The 15,330-nt window shown below is 37.2% G+C and overlaps 1 protein-coding gene across 1 annotated transcript in view; it reads right to left on the bottom strand.

Annotated features, from left to right (window-relative positions):
- The window catches only part of NECAB1 (N-terminal EF-hand calcium binding protein 1), a 142,158-nt gene that overhangs the window by 100,940 nt on the left and 25,888 nt on the right, over positions 1–15,330 (bottom strand). Inside the window, exon 3 of the mRNA XM_003782494.3 lies at positions 12,525–12,633. Coding sequence (XP_003782542.1) covers positions 12,525–12,633 — 109 coding nt within the window. The remainder of the gene's footprint in view (positions 1–12,524; positions 12,634–15,330) is intronic.

Genomic DNA, 15,330 nt, shown 5'->3' on the forward strand with positions numbered 1-15,330 from the left:
ACTGTTTTAAAATAGAAATAACCTTTGAAACTGCTTTAGTTTAACTGAGAGTCTAAAGCCAAATTTATCATGTACTTTTCTCCCAAACAAAAAGAGTCAGCTCTTCTTCTATATTTGCATCACCCTTTCCATAGCCAATCAGCCAGGGTCTAGGAGATACCAGCATTGTACATGTCATGCTTGTCATAGTCTAATCAATATGTCCTGTTTCTTCTATATTAATCAATCAAATAGCCAAGTACTTATTGAATGTATTTCAGGAATTGCTGACAGCAGTGGAAAACAATAGTCCTTGCTTTAAAGGAGTTTATAATTAGATGTGGAAACAAGATTAATATGCTAATGAAACAATTAGTAAAAATAACAGAAGACACTTAATTAGATGGTACCTCTTGAAGGCATAAACTATAATTACAGAAATGTGGAGAAAGATGATGATCTAGGAAAGAAGGAAAGGTTAGTGAATACATATTAATCATCACCATTATTACTCTGTGGCAGGTGCTTATGTACAAAGGGTCCCCAAAGTCACTGAACACAGGAAAAATGGGAAATTGTAGCTAAATGTGCCTTTATTTACAAAATATTTATTACAAAATTTTACAAACAGGTGGCAAACACAGAGAATGGTTTAGAGACATGCCTATTGCAAGCTCAGTGGAAAGGAAATAGTAAGTACATTATCTTGTTTGTGGGTGCCTTGGTCCTTTCAGGCTGCTCTAACAAAATACTTTAGAATAGGTAATTTATAAACAGTAGAAGTTTATTGCTCATAGGACTGGAAGCTGGGAAGTCTAGCTGGTGTGTGATGAAGGCCTGTTTCTGATACTATGTGGATGGCACTTTCCATGTGTCCTCATATGGCAGAAGGGTGAACAAACTCCCTTGGATCTTTTCTAGAAGGGCACTCAAACCTTCATGAGGGTACCTCCTAATCACTTCTCAAAGTCCTCCCCCCCTTTAAAACCATCACGTTGGATGGTACGTTTCAACACATGAGTTGTGCAGAGACACATACATTCAGATCATAGCAATAAAGGAAAATACTGTAGGATCGAATGACAGCTCTATTTTTAGATCTCTAAGTGTTCTCCAAACATCTTTCCAAAAGGAACATATCAGTTTGCATTCTGACCAGCAATGTAAAAGTGTTCCCTTCTCTCCACATCCACGCCAACATCTCTGGTTTGGGGATTTTGTGATGTGGGCTAATCTTACTGGAGTTAGATGATATCTCAAAGTAGTTGTGATTTGTACTTCTCTGATGATTAAGGATGATGAACATTTTTACATGTGTCTATAGGCCGGCGCCTGTCTTTTTCAGAGAAGTTTCTCTTCAAGTCCCTTGCCCACCCTGAGATGGGATCACTTGTTCTTTTCTTGCTAATACATTTGAGTTCTCTGTGGATTATGGTTATTAAACCTTTGTCAGAGACATAACCTGCAAATATCTTCTCCCATTCTGAGGGCTGTCTGCTTACTTTACTTACTGTGTTCTTGACTGTGCAGAAGCTTTTTAGTTTGATCAGGTCCCAGTAGTGTATTTTTGATGTTGCTTCAATTGCCCGGGGAGTCCTCCTCATAAAATATTCACCCAGGCCGATTTCTTCAAGAGTTTTCCCTGCACTTTCTTCTAATATTTTTATAGTTTCAAGTCTTAAGTTTAAATCTTTAATCCAGTGAGAGTCTATCTTAGTTAATGGTGAAAGATGTGGGTCCAGTTTCAGTTTTCTACAGGTCACCAGCCAGTTCAACCAGCACCATATGTTAAATAGGGAATCTTTTCCCCATTCGATGTTTTTAATTGGCTTGTCAAAGATCAAAGAATGGTAAGTAGCTGGATTCATCTGTTGGTTCTCTATTCTGTTCCATACATCTACCTCTATGTTTTTGTGCTAGTACCCTGCTATTTTGATCACTGTCAATTTATAGTATAGTCTGAGATCTGGTAGCATAATTCCTCCTGCTTTGTTTTTATTTCTGAGTAATGTCTTGGCTATTCAAGGTTTTTCTGATCCCATATAAAATAAAGTATTATTTTTTTTGATATCTTTAAAGTATGACAGTGGAGCTTCAATAGGAATTGCATTAAAATTACATATTGCTTTAGGTAATAAAAACATTTTAACAATGTTGATTCTTCCCAGCCATGAGCATAGTATATTTTTCCATTTGTTAACAGCTTCAGGTATTTATTTCCTTAGATTTTCATAGTCCTCCATTTCCAAAAGACCAAAAATCACACTATAACAAAGATATTTGTGCCAGAATGTTTATTGCAGCCCAATTCATAATTGCTAAGTCATGGTAGAAGCCCAAGCACCCATCAACCCACGAATGAATCAATAAATTGTGGTATATGTACACCATGGAATATTATGCAGCCTTAAAGAAAGATGGAGACTTTACCTCTTACACATCTACATGGATGGAGCGGGAACATATTCTTCTTAGCAAAGTATCTCAAGAATGTAAGAAAAAGTATCCAATGTACTCAGTCTTACTATGAAACCAATTTATATAGCCTTCTTATGAAAGCTATAACCCAATTATAGCCCAAGAAGAAGGGGAGAGGGAAGAGGGAGGGGAGGGGAGGAGGAAGGATGTGTGGAGGGAGAATAATTGGTGGGACCACACCTACAGCGCATCTTACAAGAGTACATGTGAAATTTACTAGGTGTAGAATATAAATGTCTTAACACAATAACTAAGAAAATACTATGAAGGCTATGCTGACCAGTTTGATGAAAACATTTCAAATTGTATATAAAATCCACGCATTATACTCCATGATTGCATTAATGTACAGAGCTATGATTTAATAAAAAAATAAGAGAAAATATTGTCCTAAGAAAACTGCTCTTGAAAAATCTTCATTTCAAAAGTAAGCAATGGCTTTCAGACTAATTTTACTCTACACTTATTTCAAGAATTCTGAAATATTAAGGAGTCCTAGAGAAGAACAATTGTTAGGTAGTGTTGGTAAAACTTTAAGAAAATAAATAAAAACACAGAATTGGCCAGTGCAGTGGCTATGGAAGAAAATATAGTGCCTGAAGTAAGCATCATTCATTTTTTAATTTAATTTTTTATTAAAGCATAACTGTGTACATTTATGGGGTACAATGTGATGATTTGATATACACTGTGGAAGAGCATCATAAATTTTAAAGAGAGCGGGGGTCACAATTTTACTGCGTTGATTTCATCTATCTGGTGGATATTGGTGAAGTCTGAGAAAATGCCGCATTTATGCAAATAAATAATTCACCTGGATTTCTCAGCAGACAGTTTCTATCTTGAGCAGTAATTGATTTCTGTCCTCCATTGGAAACTGTATCGTGGCTGTATCAATTAAGATTTAAAAAGAATTCAAGCTCTTTATTGGGGACTGGATGACAACCAGGAAATATTTCTCTAGATAAGACTCAAAATATAAACAGATCTGAAAAAGTTTGAAAGCAAAGGTCCTTGATACCAATGATTAAAGGAAACAGTAAGACTGAGTGCTCTGAAGAATCATGGAGAAAACGAGGCAAATGCAAAGAGGTAAGTCAAAAAGTAGAAGATGAATTCCAGGTATAAAGGGAGGATGGAGGGTGGAAAATGTGCAAAGAATGAACACAACGTCCACAGGAAAAAGGAATACCATTTCCACGTTGTAGAGACTCCTACACTGTAAGAACCCTACATAATAGATATAAAAAGAAAAGAGATAAAGGCAGCAATTAAAGCAATTACCTCTATACTGTACATCCGGATATATTCTGCTATCACACAGAATGAACTATCTTTTCATCAAGGATAAAATACCTGAGAGTGATTGTTAAAGGTGGCCTTGGACTATTTTGATTTCTGATATACAAATAGATAGCTAAAAGGGTGAGATTTTATGGGGGTGGCATGACAAGGAAAAGAATTTGAGTTTTGTTTTCAGACAGACTTGGGGAAATTCTGGGTCCTTATTCATACAATCTGTGTAATTTGGGGCAAGTTATTCAACTTCTTGTATCAGATTGCTTCAGTTAGGCTGTGAATAATAATACATCGTTTTTGAGGGTTTGTTTGTTTGGTTGGTTTTTTTTTTTTTTTTTTCCTGCAGTTTTTGGCCAGGGCTGGGTTTGAATCCAACACCTCCAGCATATGGGGCTGGGGGTCCTTACTCCTTTGAGCCACAGGTGCGGCCCAATACATCATTTTTTTTAGGAGCATCAAATACAATGATGCAAGTTTAGTACATGGGACATAGTCATTTAATAAATGTATTTCTTATTTAGTTAGAAATGAAACATTTTCTCTCGGACATAAATATTTTGTAGAAGTTATATAGAAACTACCTTGACACAAAATATGACTGTAGAACCAATTATTTTTTGCAGAAATTATAACTAAGTATAAGCCATTTCCATGTCATGTGGAAAAATCCCTTTAAAATTCTATTTTTTTTTATAAATCCTCCAAACTATGCTAATATTCTTAATTATAAAGTAGAATTTTGTTTTTTAAATCTGTACTTTTCCTCCAGGGAAGAATTACATGCCCCAATCCACACTGCAGATTGCGGAGTGGCCTGATTTAGGAGGAGAAGGTGTTGACCCCAATAAAATGCCTTTGCAGAAGAGTTTTAAAAGTAATTCTCAGGAAATAGCTTTGTTGTTGGTTTTGTTCTGTCTTTTTCCTTTCTCCCCGCATCTTTGTGAGCTAGAGAAAAGATTCTCAAGGCAAGTAAATGTTTCAGTAATTATTGAAGTAAAAAGGTAATTCTAAAAAAAAAAAAAAAAAATGGGTGAATAGCAAGGAAATCTTATGGCCACAGGTTAGTTCCAATGTCCAAATGGAATCAATAAAACAGACCTGGTCCTGGATGACAGTGAGTCTGGGTAAGACTGCCAGATGAGAGTTTTCAGTTTCTAAACACCTACGAGGTAAGTGAAGACAAAGGAAGATGAAGGGGAGAAAGACCAGGCGCTTCTAAGTCTGAGGTTTTGCAGTGCCTGAAGATGCAAAGAGCTGGCAGGATGGCGAGGGACGAAAAAGGGCATCACAGGCCTAGTTCCAGTAGAGTACGGGAAGGCAGGACCACTGGGAACAGATAAAGCCAGCTGGTCAGAAAGGGTGAGGGTGGAAGGGGCTCAGCCCCTCAACAGCACACTGGGGCCAGGATGCCCGTCACAACCAAGACTTCTCCTTGACTTCAGTCTTTTCCGTTATAGGTAGCTTGCCATTTTCCTGGTTGACCCTACGACTAGTAAGAACTCTCTGGAGTTCAAACTCCACCAGGCCCCTGTCCTCCCGGGGAAGGGGATTATCTACCTGTAAAATATGAGATGGGAAACGAAAGTATTTGAGGCTGAATAAGCAGTTATGTGATCTGCAGGAGATTTTAGTTTCGCCTGCCCAGCGTCTATGCCCCCTTGTTCTGAGATAGCATCCTGGTTCCACGTTACACGTTTTCCTGAAAACAGTGACTTGCTCAGGGATGTAGGTGAGATCCATGCCAGGCTAACATGATTAAAGACCAGAAGTTTGCTGGGAATTTGGGGAAAGGAAAGTGGTTTCTCTGAGAGTTTGCCACAGTGGTGGCAATATGAACACTAAGCTCTTCTAGTAATCGTCTTGACCACTCAGCAAGAGGGTCCTCCCAAGAGAACAGCTAACACTGAGAAGAAAAAAAGAAGAGGTGACAAAGACAAATGTCTAGCAGCACCTTTTGAATACCGAGCTCTACACACATGAAACCTCTCTCTCTCCACATACGAGCCAGCCCATCATTTCCTTAACTTATGTTTCAGTCACTTACAACCCGTAAGGCCTGCCTACCACAGTATCATTTGCCCTGCTGGGAGTTTTGCCAAGTAGGGCCTAGGAGAAGTTGAGGAAAATCTGTCAAAGAATGTTATTTTTGTTTCTGCGCCGTTTTCTGTGCCCTCTCTCATCTGGCATACAAAGCATCCTGAAAATCATGCTTCCCTCTTGAAAACAGCATCCATCTGCTGGCCTTTGTCTGCTAATGCCAAAAAGGCTACTTACAGCCTAGACAGAGATACAGTCTCTACAGCGAAGCCTTGGTCGTCATGGACAGAAAACAAATGTTCTGTCTGGACTGTGTGTTATTTGCTAGTTTCCTCATGACCAGTTTGGGCCTTGTCGGAATATTCGGAGCTCCCTTCTGTCAGGGCTCCTAAGCCAAATCTGTATTGCTGAAACTCAATCCTGGCACACCCAGTCTGGCCATGTTAGCCCAATACACTCTGGGCTTTGATTTTCACTTTGCTCTCTTGACATAGAGCAACACCTCTCGTCTTCCCTCCATTCTGATTTCTTGCCTGTGCACCTCTTCATCATGCCACATGGGGTTTAACTGAGCACCTGGGACTAAGGCCAATTCTATTCTTCAGGAAGTTAAGTTTTGTCTTGGTGTTGCTTCCGAAGTCTTCAGATCTAGTCAGATGGCGTAGGCCATGATAACAGGAAGATCGCTCTTATCCACTTCTGAATTGCCATACACTTCCTAGTTGCAATGCCATGCAAACTGCACGCTCTGTACACTAACCTATTGTTTATTCTCTGAGTATTGATCCTGCCTTCTCCTACTGCCTGCAAAATATGTCCACTTAAGCAGTGTGATGAATAACTTAAGGGAGAAAGTGTCTTCATCAAACAACTCATCAAGATTTGGAATTTAGCTGTCATGCCCAAATATAGAGCATCTTTTTTTGTTTTTGTTTTAGAAGGAGCAAAAATCCTGTCATCTGAAACAAATCCTTCACCATCGCTTCCCTCCAGTTATTATGAGACTTTATCTCAGCATTGGTGCATGAAAACCGTCTTCGAATATTAGAACGACTTGTCATAAAATAATCATATTCCAAATGGCCCTAAGGAGTGGAACAAGTAGAAATTTAAAGAGACAAATTTCGGTTTAGATTAAGAAAGCATCTTCCAAAATTCTCAGCACTCCCTCAAGATGGACTTCTTTTAGTAGGTACTGATACTTTTGTTGTTTTAGAGTGCTGGGTTGAAGTCCTATTGCTCAGTACCCCCCAAATTAGTTTAGCTTAGAAGAAAGAACATTTGATCAGAAGATGTCAGTATCTATTTCTAGTCTCAGACCCCCATGTGAGGGCCCTGGGATACATTTCTGTATGTTCACTTTCTGACCCAGAAGTAAAAAGTCCATCTGGTCTACCATTTGGTCTACCCTGACAATCTGGAACTCCAAAGTGCAGTATGCTGAGAAAATTGCTTTAGGTCTCCAGGGGATCATTTCCTTCCCTCTTCCATGATTAACATCACAAGAATTTATGCTAAATTCTCCATGTTTTCCTATAATTAACCGTAAAATTTAGACAAGCTAATTTTCTGATGAATGAGAACACTTTTGATGAACCATGGACATTTCCTGTTGACCTAAACATCTTTGCTCTATTTATTCTTGCTCTCTAACTGGTATGGTAGTCTCAATTTGTAAGCTACCAACTTGTAGACTTTGTTTTTGCTAGTACTTCTTTTTTTTCTTTGAAACTCAAATGTTAAGGACTCCAAGTAATAGTAACTTTTACAAAAATTGAGAAAACATGTTTAAAATTCTTTAATGGAACTGGAAGAGATGCAATAGGACTAACTAAAATCACCCAAAATTTAATAATTTGTTTAAAGAAAAAGAAAGATGAGGCATATTGGACCCAGAGAAAAGATAGGTAAAATGATGCTTGCAAAAATCTGTGAAATCATGAAGTTTTAATAAGATGAACATGATTTTTTCAAAATATTTCAGAATACTAAATTGTATGCACTTCCCTTAAAGCTTGAGAAATTTAAGGGTTTTGACAATACTTTTCCTTGTTCACAAAAACATATTTTGACCTTCTTCTCCTTTGCAGTGCCGCATATCCCAAGTACCATTCACAGAAACAAGCTGGTCTTCTGCTCCACACTCAATTACCCTATGCAAGATAAAACTCAAGAAAACTTTCCAAAAGTTCAAACACAATAGAAAAGTCCCACAAATTTAAAATAATAATTTAAAAAGTAATGGAAAGCTAGGCTTCCAGTGCCTTCAAATTTCTCCTACTTTTATTCAGGGTTCTCGTCCCTTCTGAAGTTTCTGCTCTGAAGGAAATCTTCAGGCTGCATAGATGAGGAGTTTCTGTCAGAGCATTAACTATGCTGTGATTCTAATGCAGCATCAAATAAAGAGGATGACTCATGGAATTCTCAGTAGAATAAGATTGTACTGGGGGCTGAGATTAAACTCATTCCTTGAGCAGGCTAGAAAGCTAACTACAGCTCCGCAGACACTTTCCTTAACATGGGGGATCGGATGATTGATACAGGTAGTATAGTTTTGAAATATACTAAAAACATTTTCCATGATTGAGACCTGAAATACTTCTAACCTTCATATATAGAAATCTTTGCACAGTTAACAAAAGTGTAAGTTCTTATGAGGTTAAATGTATTTGGGGTTTGTTTTTCCCTTTGTTTATCTTAGTTTACTGGCATCTGTGAAAGGAAATTTGACTGCAAAGATCCAGGTAATTCCACAGCATGGGGAAAAAACCTGCAATGAAGACCTCTTAAGACAATTTCTATTCTTTGTAAAGCATCCCAAGAATGGAAAGGCAAGTATCAAGGTACTCAATACTAATATGAAGCCAATAGATGATCTAATACACACCCACATAAGAGAAAAACTCAATTCAATTTAAGCTGGGGAGACAGCGATTAAAGAAAGGGGGATGGGGAGTGGGGGGGACTGGTGTGCTCCCACTTCGTGGGCACAGTGTAAGGGTATATGGCACACCTCTTGGGTGTGGCACGCACCTACAAGAGGGCCCCAACCTGACAAGTGGAAACATGGTAACCTAGTTGTTGGTACCCTCATGTTAATCGAAATTTCAAAAAGGATGATTTCTCAAGTGAATATGCTGAGTTTTTTAAATTAAAGTTCAAAAACATAAATGAATAAAATGAAAGAGAAAAACCAATGCGGCTATATTTGTAGGTTATGACTGCTAGCTAAATGTGTGTGGCGAGGATCGCATATACTTTTATTTGTCAAAACTTTTTTTTAGTTGCTGCACCACTCTGTATTTCCTGTTTTTTTCATTTAAAAGCTACCTATGAAACATGACCTTGGAAATCCTACAGGTTTACTTCATGAATTTTTATGTCATTTTACAAGAAAAATTTACTTAATTTGGATATTTAAAATACTAAATTATATTGTACTATAGATATAAGCTCTAATTATATCTAATTATAGATGTAAGCTCTAATTACAAATATTTGCTTTTGTTGTTTTTTTTTTTTTTTTTTTTTTTTTTTTTTGAGACAGAGTCTCACTCTGTTGCCCTGGGCAGAATGCTGTGGCATCACAGCTCATAGCAACCTCAAACTCTTAGGCTCAAGTGATCATCTTGTTTCGGCCTCCCAAGTAGCTGGGACTACAAGCACCTGCCACAACACCTGACTAGTTTTTCTATTTTTACAAGGGATGGGGTCTCGCTCTTGCTCAGGCTGGTCTTGAAGTCCCAAGTTCAGGCAGTCCACCTGCCTCAGCCTCCCACAGTGCTGGGATTACAGATGTGAGCCACTGCCCCTGCCAATACTTGCTTCCTGTAATCAAGCATACTATTTTAAGAATATTCTTCATAAGATAAAAGAGAAATTTTTAACTAGCAAGACACATTCTCAGTATTTTCCTTCTTTCTTTCCAAGTATTCCAGAGTGACTATGTCACTTTTCAAACACGGCAAATTTAATGTTTGTAATAAAGAGACTTGGGTTTCCATAGTTGGCAAGAAAGAGCTGAGGTAATAGCGTCTTAGAACATACTCTTGCAAGGGACAGAGTCTTACTCAAATAAGAGAAAGAAAATGCAGTGTATTAAATAGACACTGATTTAATGAACTCCAAGGCAAAGTTAAATTTCTAGATATTGGGGAGGAACCAGGCAGCTACAGACATTTGAGCAGCAAATGTCTCTGGACTCTGACTCCCATAGTTGTCATAGTCTGGTTGGTTGAGTACAGTCTATATGTGATGGCTCCTTCAGGTGCCGTACTATTAATAAAATTAAAATAATCAGCAATGTTGAACAATAGCAGGATTTGGGAGAAGCGCATATTTCCTTAGAAGGTGTATAGAAGGGAAAAAATAATTGGCGTATATAGTGTAATCACTAAAATAATTAAAACTTGGAACATGCAAAGATAAAAGTTATCTCTTCCTTCAAATAGCCCTCTGAAATTTCCGTGCCAATGTTCGATTTAATCTCTATAGAAGATCAAAGCCTGACACTGACATACTTTTTTTTTAAAAAAGGAACTTCATGAATATAATTCAGAAGTCTCTACATAATATAATTTAGCTCCAAATTAGGCTGAACATCTTTATGATCAGAAATGACTTCTTATCACTAACGCATGTGAGAATAAATGGTAGTAATAATTACTCCTTTAGACTCACTGTATAAATCCTTACACGTACTTCCTTAGCACTAGCACTTAGTAATCTTCAAGCTATGCCAAATATTCCAAACTATTAATATGTAAACAAAATAGCAAATCCATGCCAACAAGACCCATTGAAAACTGTTTCATTGACATTATTAAACGTTAGTGAAAAATCTCCCTGACACCAATTCTGGAACTATGAGATAAAATACATGTTCCAAATCTAGATATTGGCTAGATACCTAAAACTGTAATAATAAATGCAATGAGAAAGAACTAATCAGCAGACATGACGAAGTCCAGCACCCCGCCTTCCAACATAGTAGCCACAAACGGAGCCTCTATTTTTGTTTCCTTTCAAGCATCATTATATGGTGTGATGTGGCTTCCTTTCTTTCATGAATAAACCTTTCCCAATAGTAATTTAAGGATTCAATTAAAATCATCCGTATTTTTCCTCTATCTTTACCACTTTAAGTCTGTCTTCCCGCAAAGCTTTAATTATTTACAAAGATGTTGCTTCCTGGCTCAAGTTATTTAATAGCTTTCTCTGGCCCACAGAATAAAGCCGAAACACTTTTGCAGGCACAGAAATCAAATTCCCTCTGGTCTGGTCCCTTCTTTCCTTTCTCGATTCATCTCCTTCCACTCTTAGCCTTACAGTTGACACTTCAGTAATAAGAAAATACTGGCCTTGCCTATTCACTTTCTGCTTCCAGGCTTTTTCTCACATTCCTCCCTCTGATGGAATCTTCCGCTTGCCCCTTTCTTTACCTAAGGAACATCTGCTCTCCCACACGACTCAGCTCATATGAACATTCCCTGAGCCTCCCCAGTGATCCCAAAGTATCCTGTGCATACCTCAATCACAGTGTTTACAACATTAACATTGAACTTACCACTTAGTAGCTATATTTCTCCACTTAACTATCAGTGGCTCTATTTCACCAGGTAACTATAAGCAGGTTCCAAGTTCACCACCAACACATGTTGAATAGAATTGAACTTCAGATACAGTTACCCATTTATACAGTTTCTGACAAGAAAATCTTAAGCCATTTATTTCATAAAGAATTTGAAACCTCACTAAAGTCAAGAAACTTACAAATTAGTTGTAAAAATGTTCAGTGCATGAGCAGAGTGAATTTAATCTTTTAATTTATGTTAATAGTTAGCCTTTAGAGAATGTCTGTTTATAGATGTAGCCCAAGAGCGTTTTCTTGGCATGCTGGCTCACTGCCTGGAACCATCTCCCCACTTTGCCTAAAGCAAGATAGTGATTCTTTAAGCAGTAATAGCACTGCTGGGTCTCAAAGCATCTCTGAAATGGTGGTTCTTCACATCAGAGTTTTATAATTGTGACTGTCACAAATAATATGATTTGATTCAATTACTCAAAATAAGCAGCTCATTTCTGTTCTATGTTCTAAAATGCTTATTATCTTATATTTTAAATATATATATATTTAAATAGAAATATATATAGAAATATAAATAGAAACTTCATAAATGTTATACTGACTGCAAAAGAGATATCTGTCTGTACAGGTAAAATAAATAAAATGGATAGATCATTGTATACACTGACTATCCATTCAGAAATGATTCTGTCCCACATTCCCTGCATCTCTCGGGTAACAATGATTTGAATTCGGCACAACCGAGTAGTCCAGATAACTGCTACCACGCTTCCACCTCACTGTGTCAATCTAAGAAAGGTCTAAGCACAATTTTTAAACACATCAAATTAAGATGAAGCTTTAGTAACAGGCAAAATTCTACTTTTTTATTAATGACAAAATTATTTCTATAATTTTGTTTTACATTCTGCAAAAAGAACACAATCTAAAACCACTTTACAGGAGCTCCCGACAAAAGATGATTTTTTTCAGATTCAAATTCAGTCTCTCAAACCATTTAAATTATTAAAGAGGGGTATCTCATGATGAAACACAGGCACACATTACAAAATGAACCATCTACATCTTTCCTCTCTCTCGCCTTCACACTCGCTCACACTCCCCCTTGCTCATTTACAGAATCCAGTGATAAAAAATGCCTTACTTGGTGTTATGTGTATCAATGGTGTGGAAGAGCTCATGTAATTCTTCTCCACTGAGAACACCATCTGCAAAGTATGCTTTGAATTCTTCAAAGGATAATTTTCCGTCATCTGAAATGGGATGAACAAACAGAAGAGGAGCAAATTATTTCAACTTTGTCCATTGTTCTCTATTTTGACTATTAAAACTTTGCCCTAATGCTTGTGCACGTGTATTTGTGTATGTACACACATATTCAAAAAGAAAGAACAGCTAAAGGTACTAAAAAGAAAAATAATGTCCTATATCTTTGTAGTACACAAAATGCAGATGTATATACTCTAATAAAATATAAGTCTACACACTTTTGGATATTTTGGTGTTCATTTCTTCACATCCGATCAACATTGAACATTTAATGAGACACATAACTAGCTATATAAAAAAGATCCACACAACCACATACAGAGCTCAATGCAAGCTCCATTATTTTAGATGTTTTGCTTCCATGGTACCAAGAACATACAGGACCTAGCAGATTGAAGAACAAACACTATATATTTAGTAAGTGTATATTGATTAAATAGATATTTGTATGAGGATATCAGAGTTGCTGTTATAGCCCAAAAAAACATGTTCATTCCTATTCCCTTTAACCAATGAGAGTATTTTTAAAGCCCAACACAGTTTACCTACGGTGGGCCACAAAAGTGATTCCCAATCAGGGAGTCTAATAAAAATGATAGGATGTACAGACCTAAGTATCTTACTCAGTAGAACATAGTAAATATAATGAGACACACATTTTAAATGTCTGGGGATTTGGTTAATAAAAGGTACTTTTCATTTGGGGGGAGTAAGAGATATTTTTCGGTAGTATTTGCACGTGACTTTGAATACCAAGTAAAATCTGGATAAACATAGATGGAAGAAACATATTAATTAGAGTCAAAAGGCCTGTAGAAAATGCAGGAGCAGCCAACGGATGTGAAGGGAGAAGGAAGCTTCCCTCTAACTGTGCAAGAAGCTGGTTTGTGGGTTATCTCAGACACACTGCCAGATGACTTACAAGTGATGGAGCCATCTTTCCATGAACAGTGAGGACACTAGGGTCTAAGGGGGATGGAATTTCCCCAGGGCCACAAGACTCCTATACTGCAGTCATACCAATAATACTCTACTGAACAAAGCAGAATTTGTCTTTGAGTAAAAGAAGTGATGGTTTAATGAGACTGGGTCTTTGAGATTCATCTAGGCATTTCTTTCTTGAAATCTGTTGAAATGCAGATTACTGGGCTCTACCATCTCACAGAGGTCCAGGGAGATGGGCAAACAAGAATTCTGAATTTTTAACAACCTGTGTGATTTTTTCTTATACTTAAACTTCAGAGACATTACCATAATAAGCATAGTAGGCTTAATCACTGAATTACTTGTGTTTGTTAAGAACTTAAAAGCTGTAACACTTTCAAAAATCCTTATTTGCAAAATATAAATATAAAAAGACTCCCAAGAGGTTTTAAATTGTATTTAATTTTGCTTTTTTAATTTAATAGCAAAATAAGCTAATCTTCTGGTTAATTCTTGCCAACAGGGTGGAATAACTCCGGATCTGGATCAACCATGGAATAAGTTCCTGACCTGAGGAACCGGGACCAGCCTCGCTCAGCCACTTAGACACCACAGCAACCCATTACAAAATGAACTCTAACCCACTGGGCTCATCGATTGTCTAATTTTGTTTTTCTGGTTTTGAATGAGTTATTTTAGTTTTATACCTTGTATGACTATTTTAAACTAGAGCCCCAACAGAGATGGGGAACCTGCAGCCTTTTGATTTCAAGATTATCCTTCTATTTTAAGCACCAAAGGAGCATAAAAACTCTTTCTCAGCTGTACCCCTTTTAATAAAAGTATTTGTTATATAAAATTTGGATTCCATCAAAAGGCCACACTTCAGAGTCAGGAAGGCCACAATTTTCCTTAAGGCTGCAGGTTCTTGACTCATGTAAGAAAAACAGAAATCAACCCACTATTTCCATCTCCACATTATGATATGTAATGAAGGCAAAACATAACCTATTGATAATGAAATATGCTTTCCTTGGTGAATATTTAGTAGTTCTCAGGTGAGCTGAACCAGGCTATTACAGAACTCCAGCTGCCTGTGCACCCTGCGGAGAGGGTGGGCCTGCGTGATAGAGCTTTATAATTAAGATAAGTGATTTCAAATAATAATGTGCATACTATGAAATAAAAGCATTGACTAACAAGTGTTCTGACGATTCTCTGGAGCTAAAAGACTTTTTTATTAACTCTGGGAGAAAAAATATGAAAAGAAAACGGAAGCATCGAATTACAGTCCTGGTTTAAAGGGTGGAAAGTCTGTTTTGAAAGACTTTCGCCACATGAAAGATTTTGCAATTCTTCCCTTCAGGTCACTACACTGTTAAAGGAGCACTTGCAAAGAACTATGTTGGAATACTTCTAGACTAGTACCTAGGTGAGAAACAAAAGGATTATTTTTTTAAGGAAAGGAAAAGAAAAATATGCCCTTGCAGTGTAATTCTGTATTAGTAAAGCAATTATAAATTTTTGTTAAAAATATTTTATTTCACCGTCAATTTTCCTGCTGTTATTTTCTTTGAAAAACAACACAGTTAAGTTTTAATTTATATTGGCTGGGCGGGGTGGCTCACACAATGCCAAAGTTTGTGAGGTCTGATTTCTTCCAGTAATAAATCTTAATTTTTAACACCAAAGGGCACAGTGCCTCCCTTCTCATGGTCAGCAACTCAGCATCAGGGTATTTCTGGGGTCCCCTTGGC

Source organism: Otolemur garnettii, unplaced genomic scaffold (assembly GCF_000181295.1).
Source record: "Otolemur garnettii isolate 467f Iridium unplaced genomic scaffold, OtoGar3 scaffold00004, whole genome shotgun sequence".
NCBI classification, from domain to species: Eukaryota; Metazoa; Chordata; class Mammalia; order Primates; family Galagidae; genus Otolemur; species Otolemur garnettii.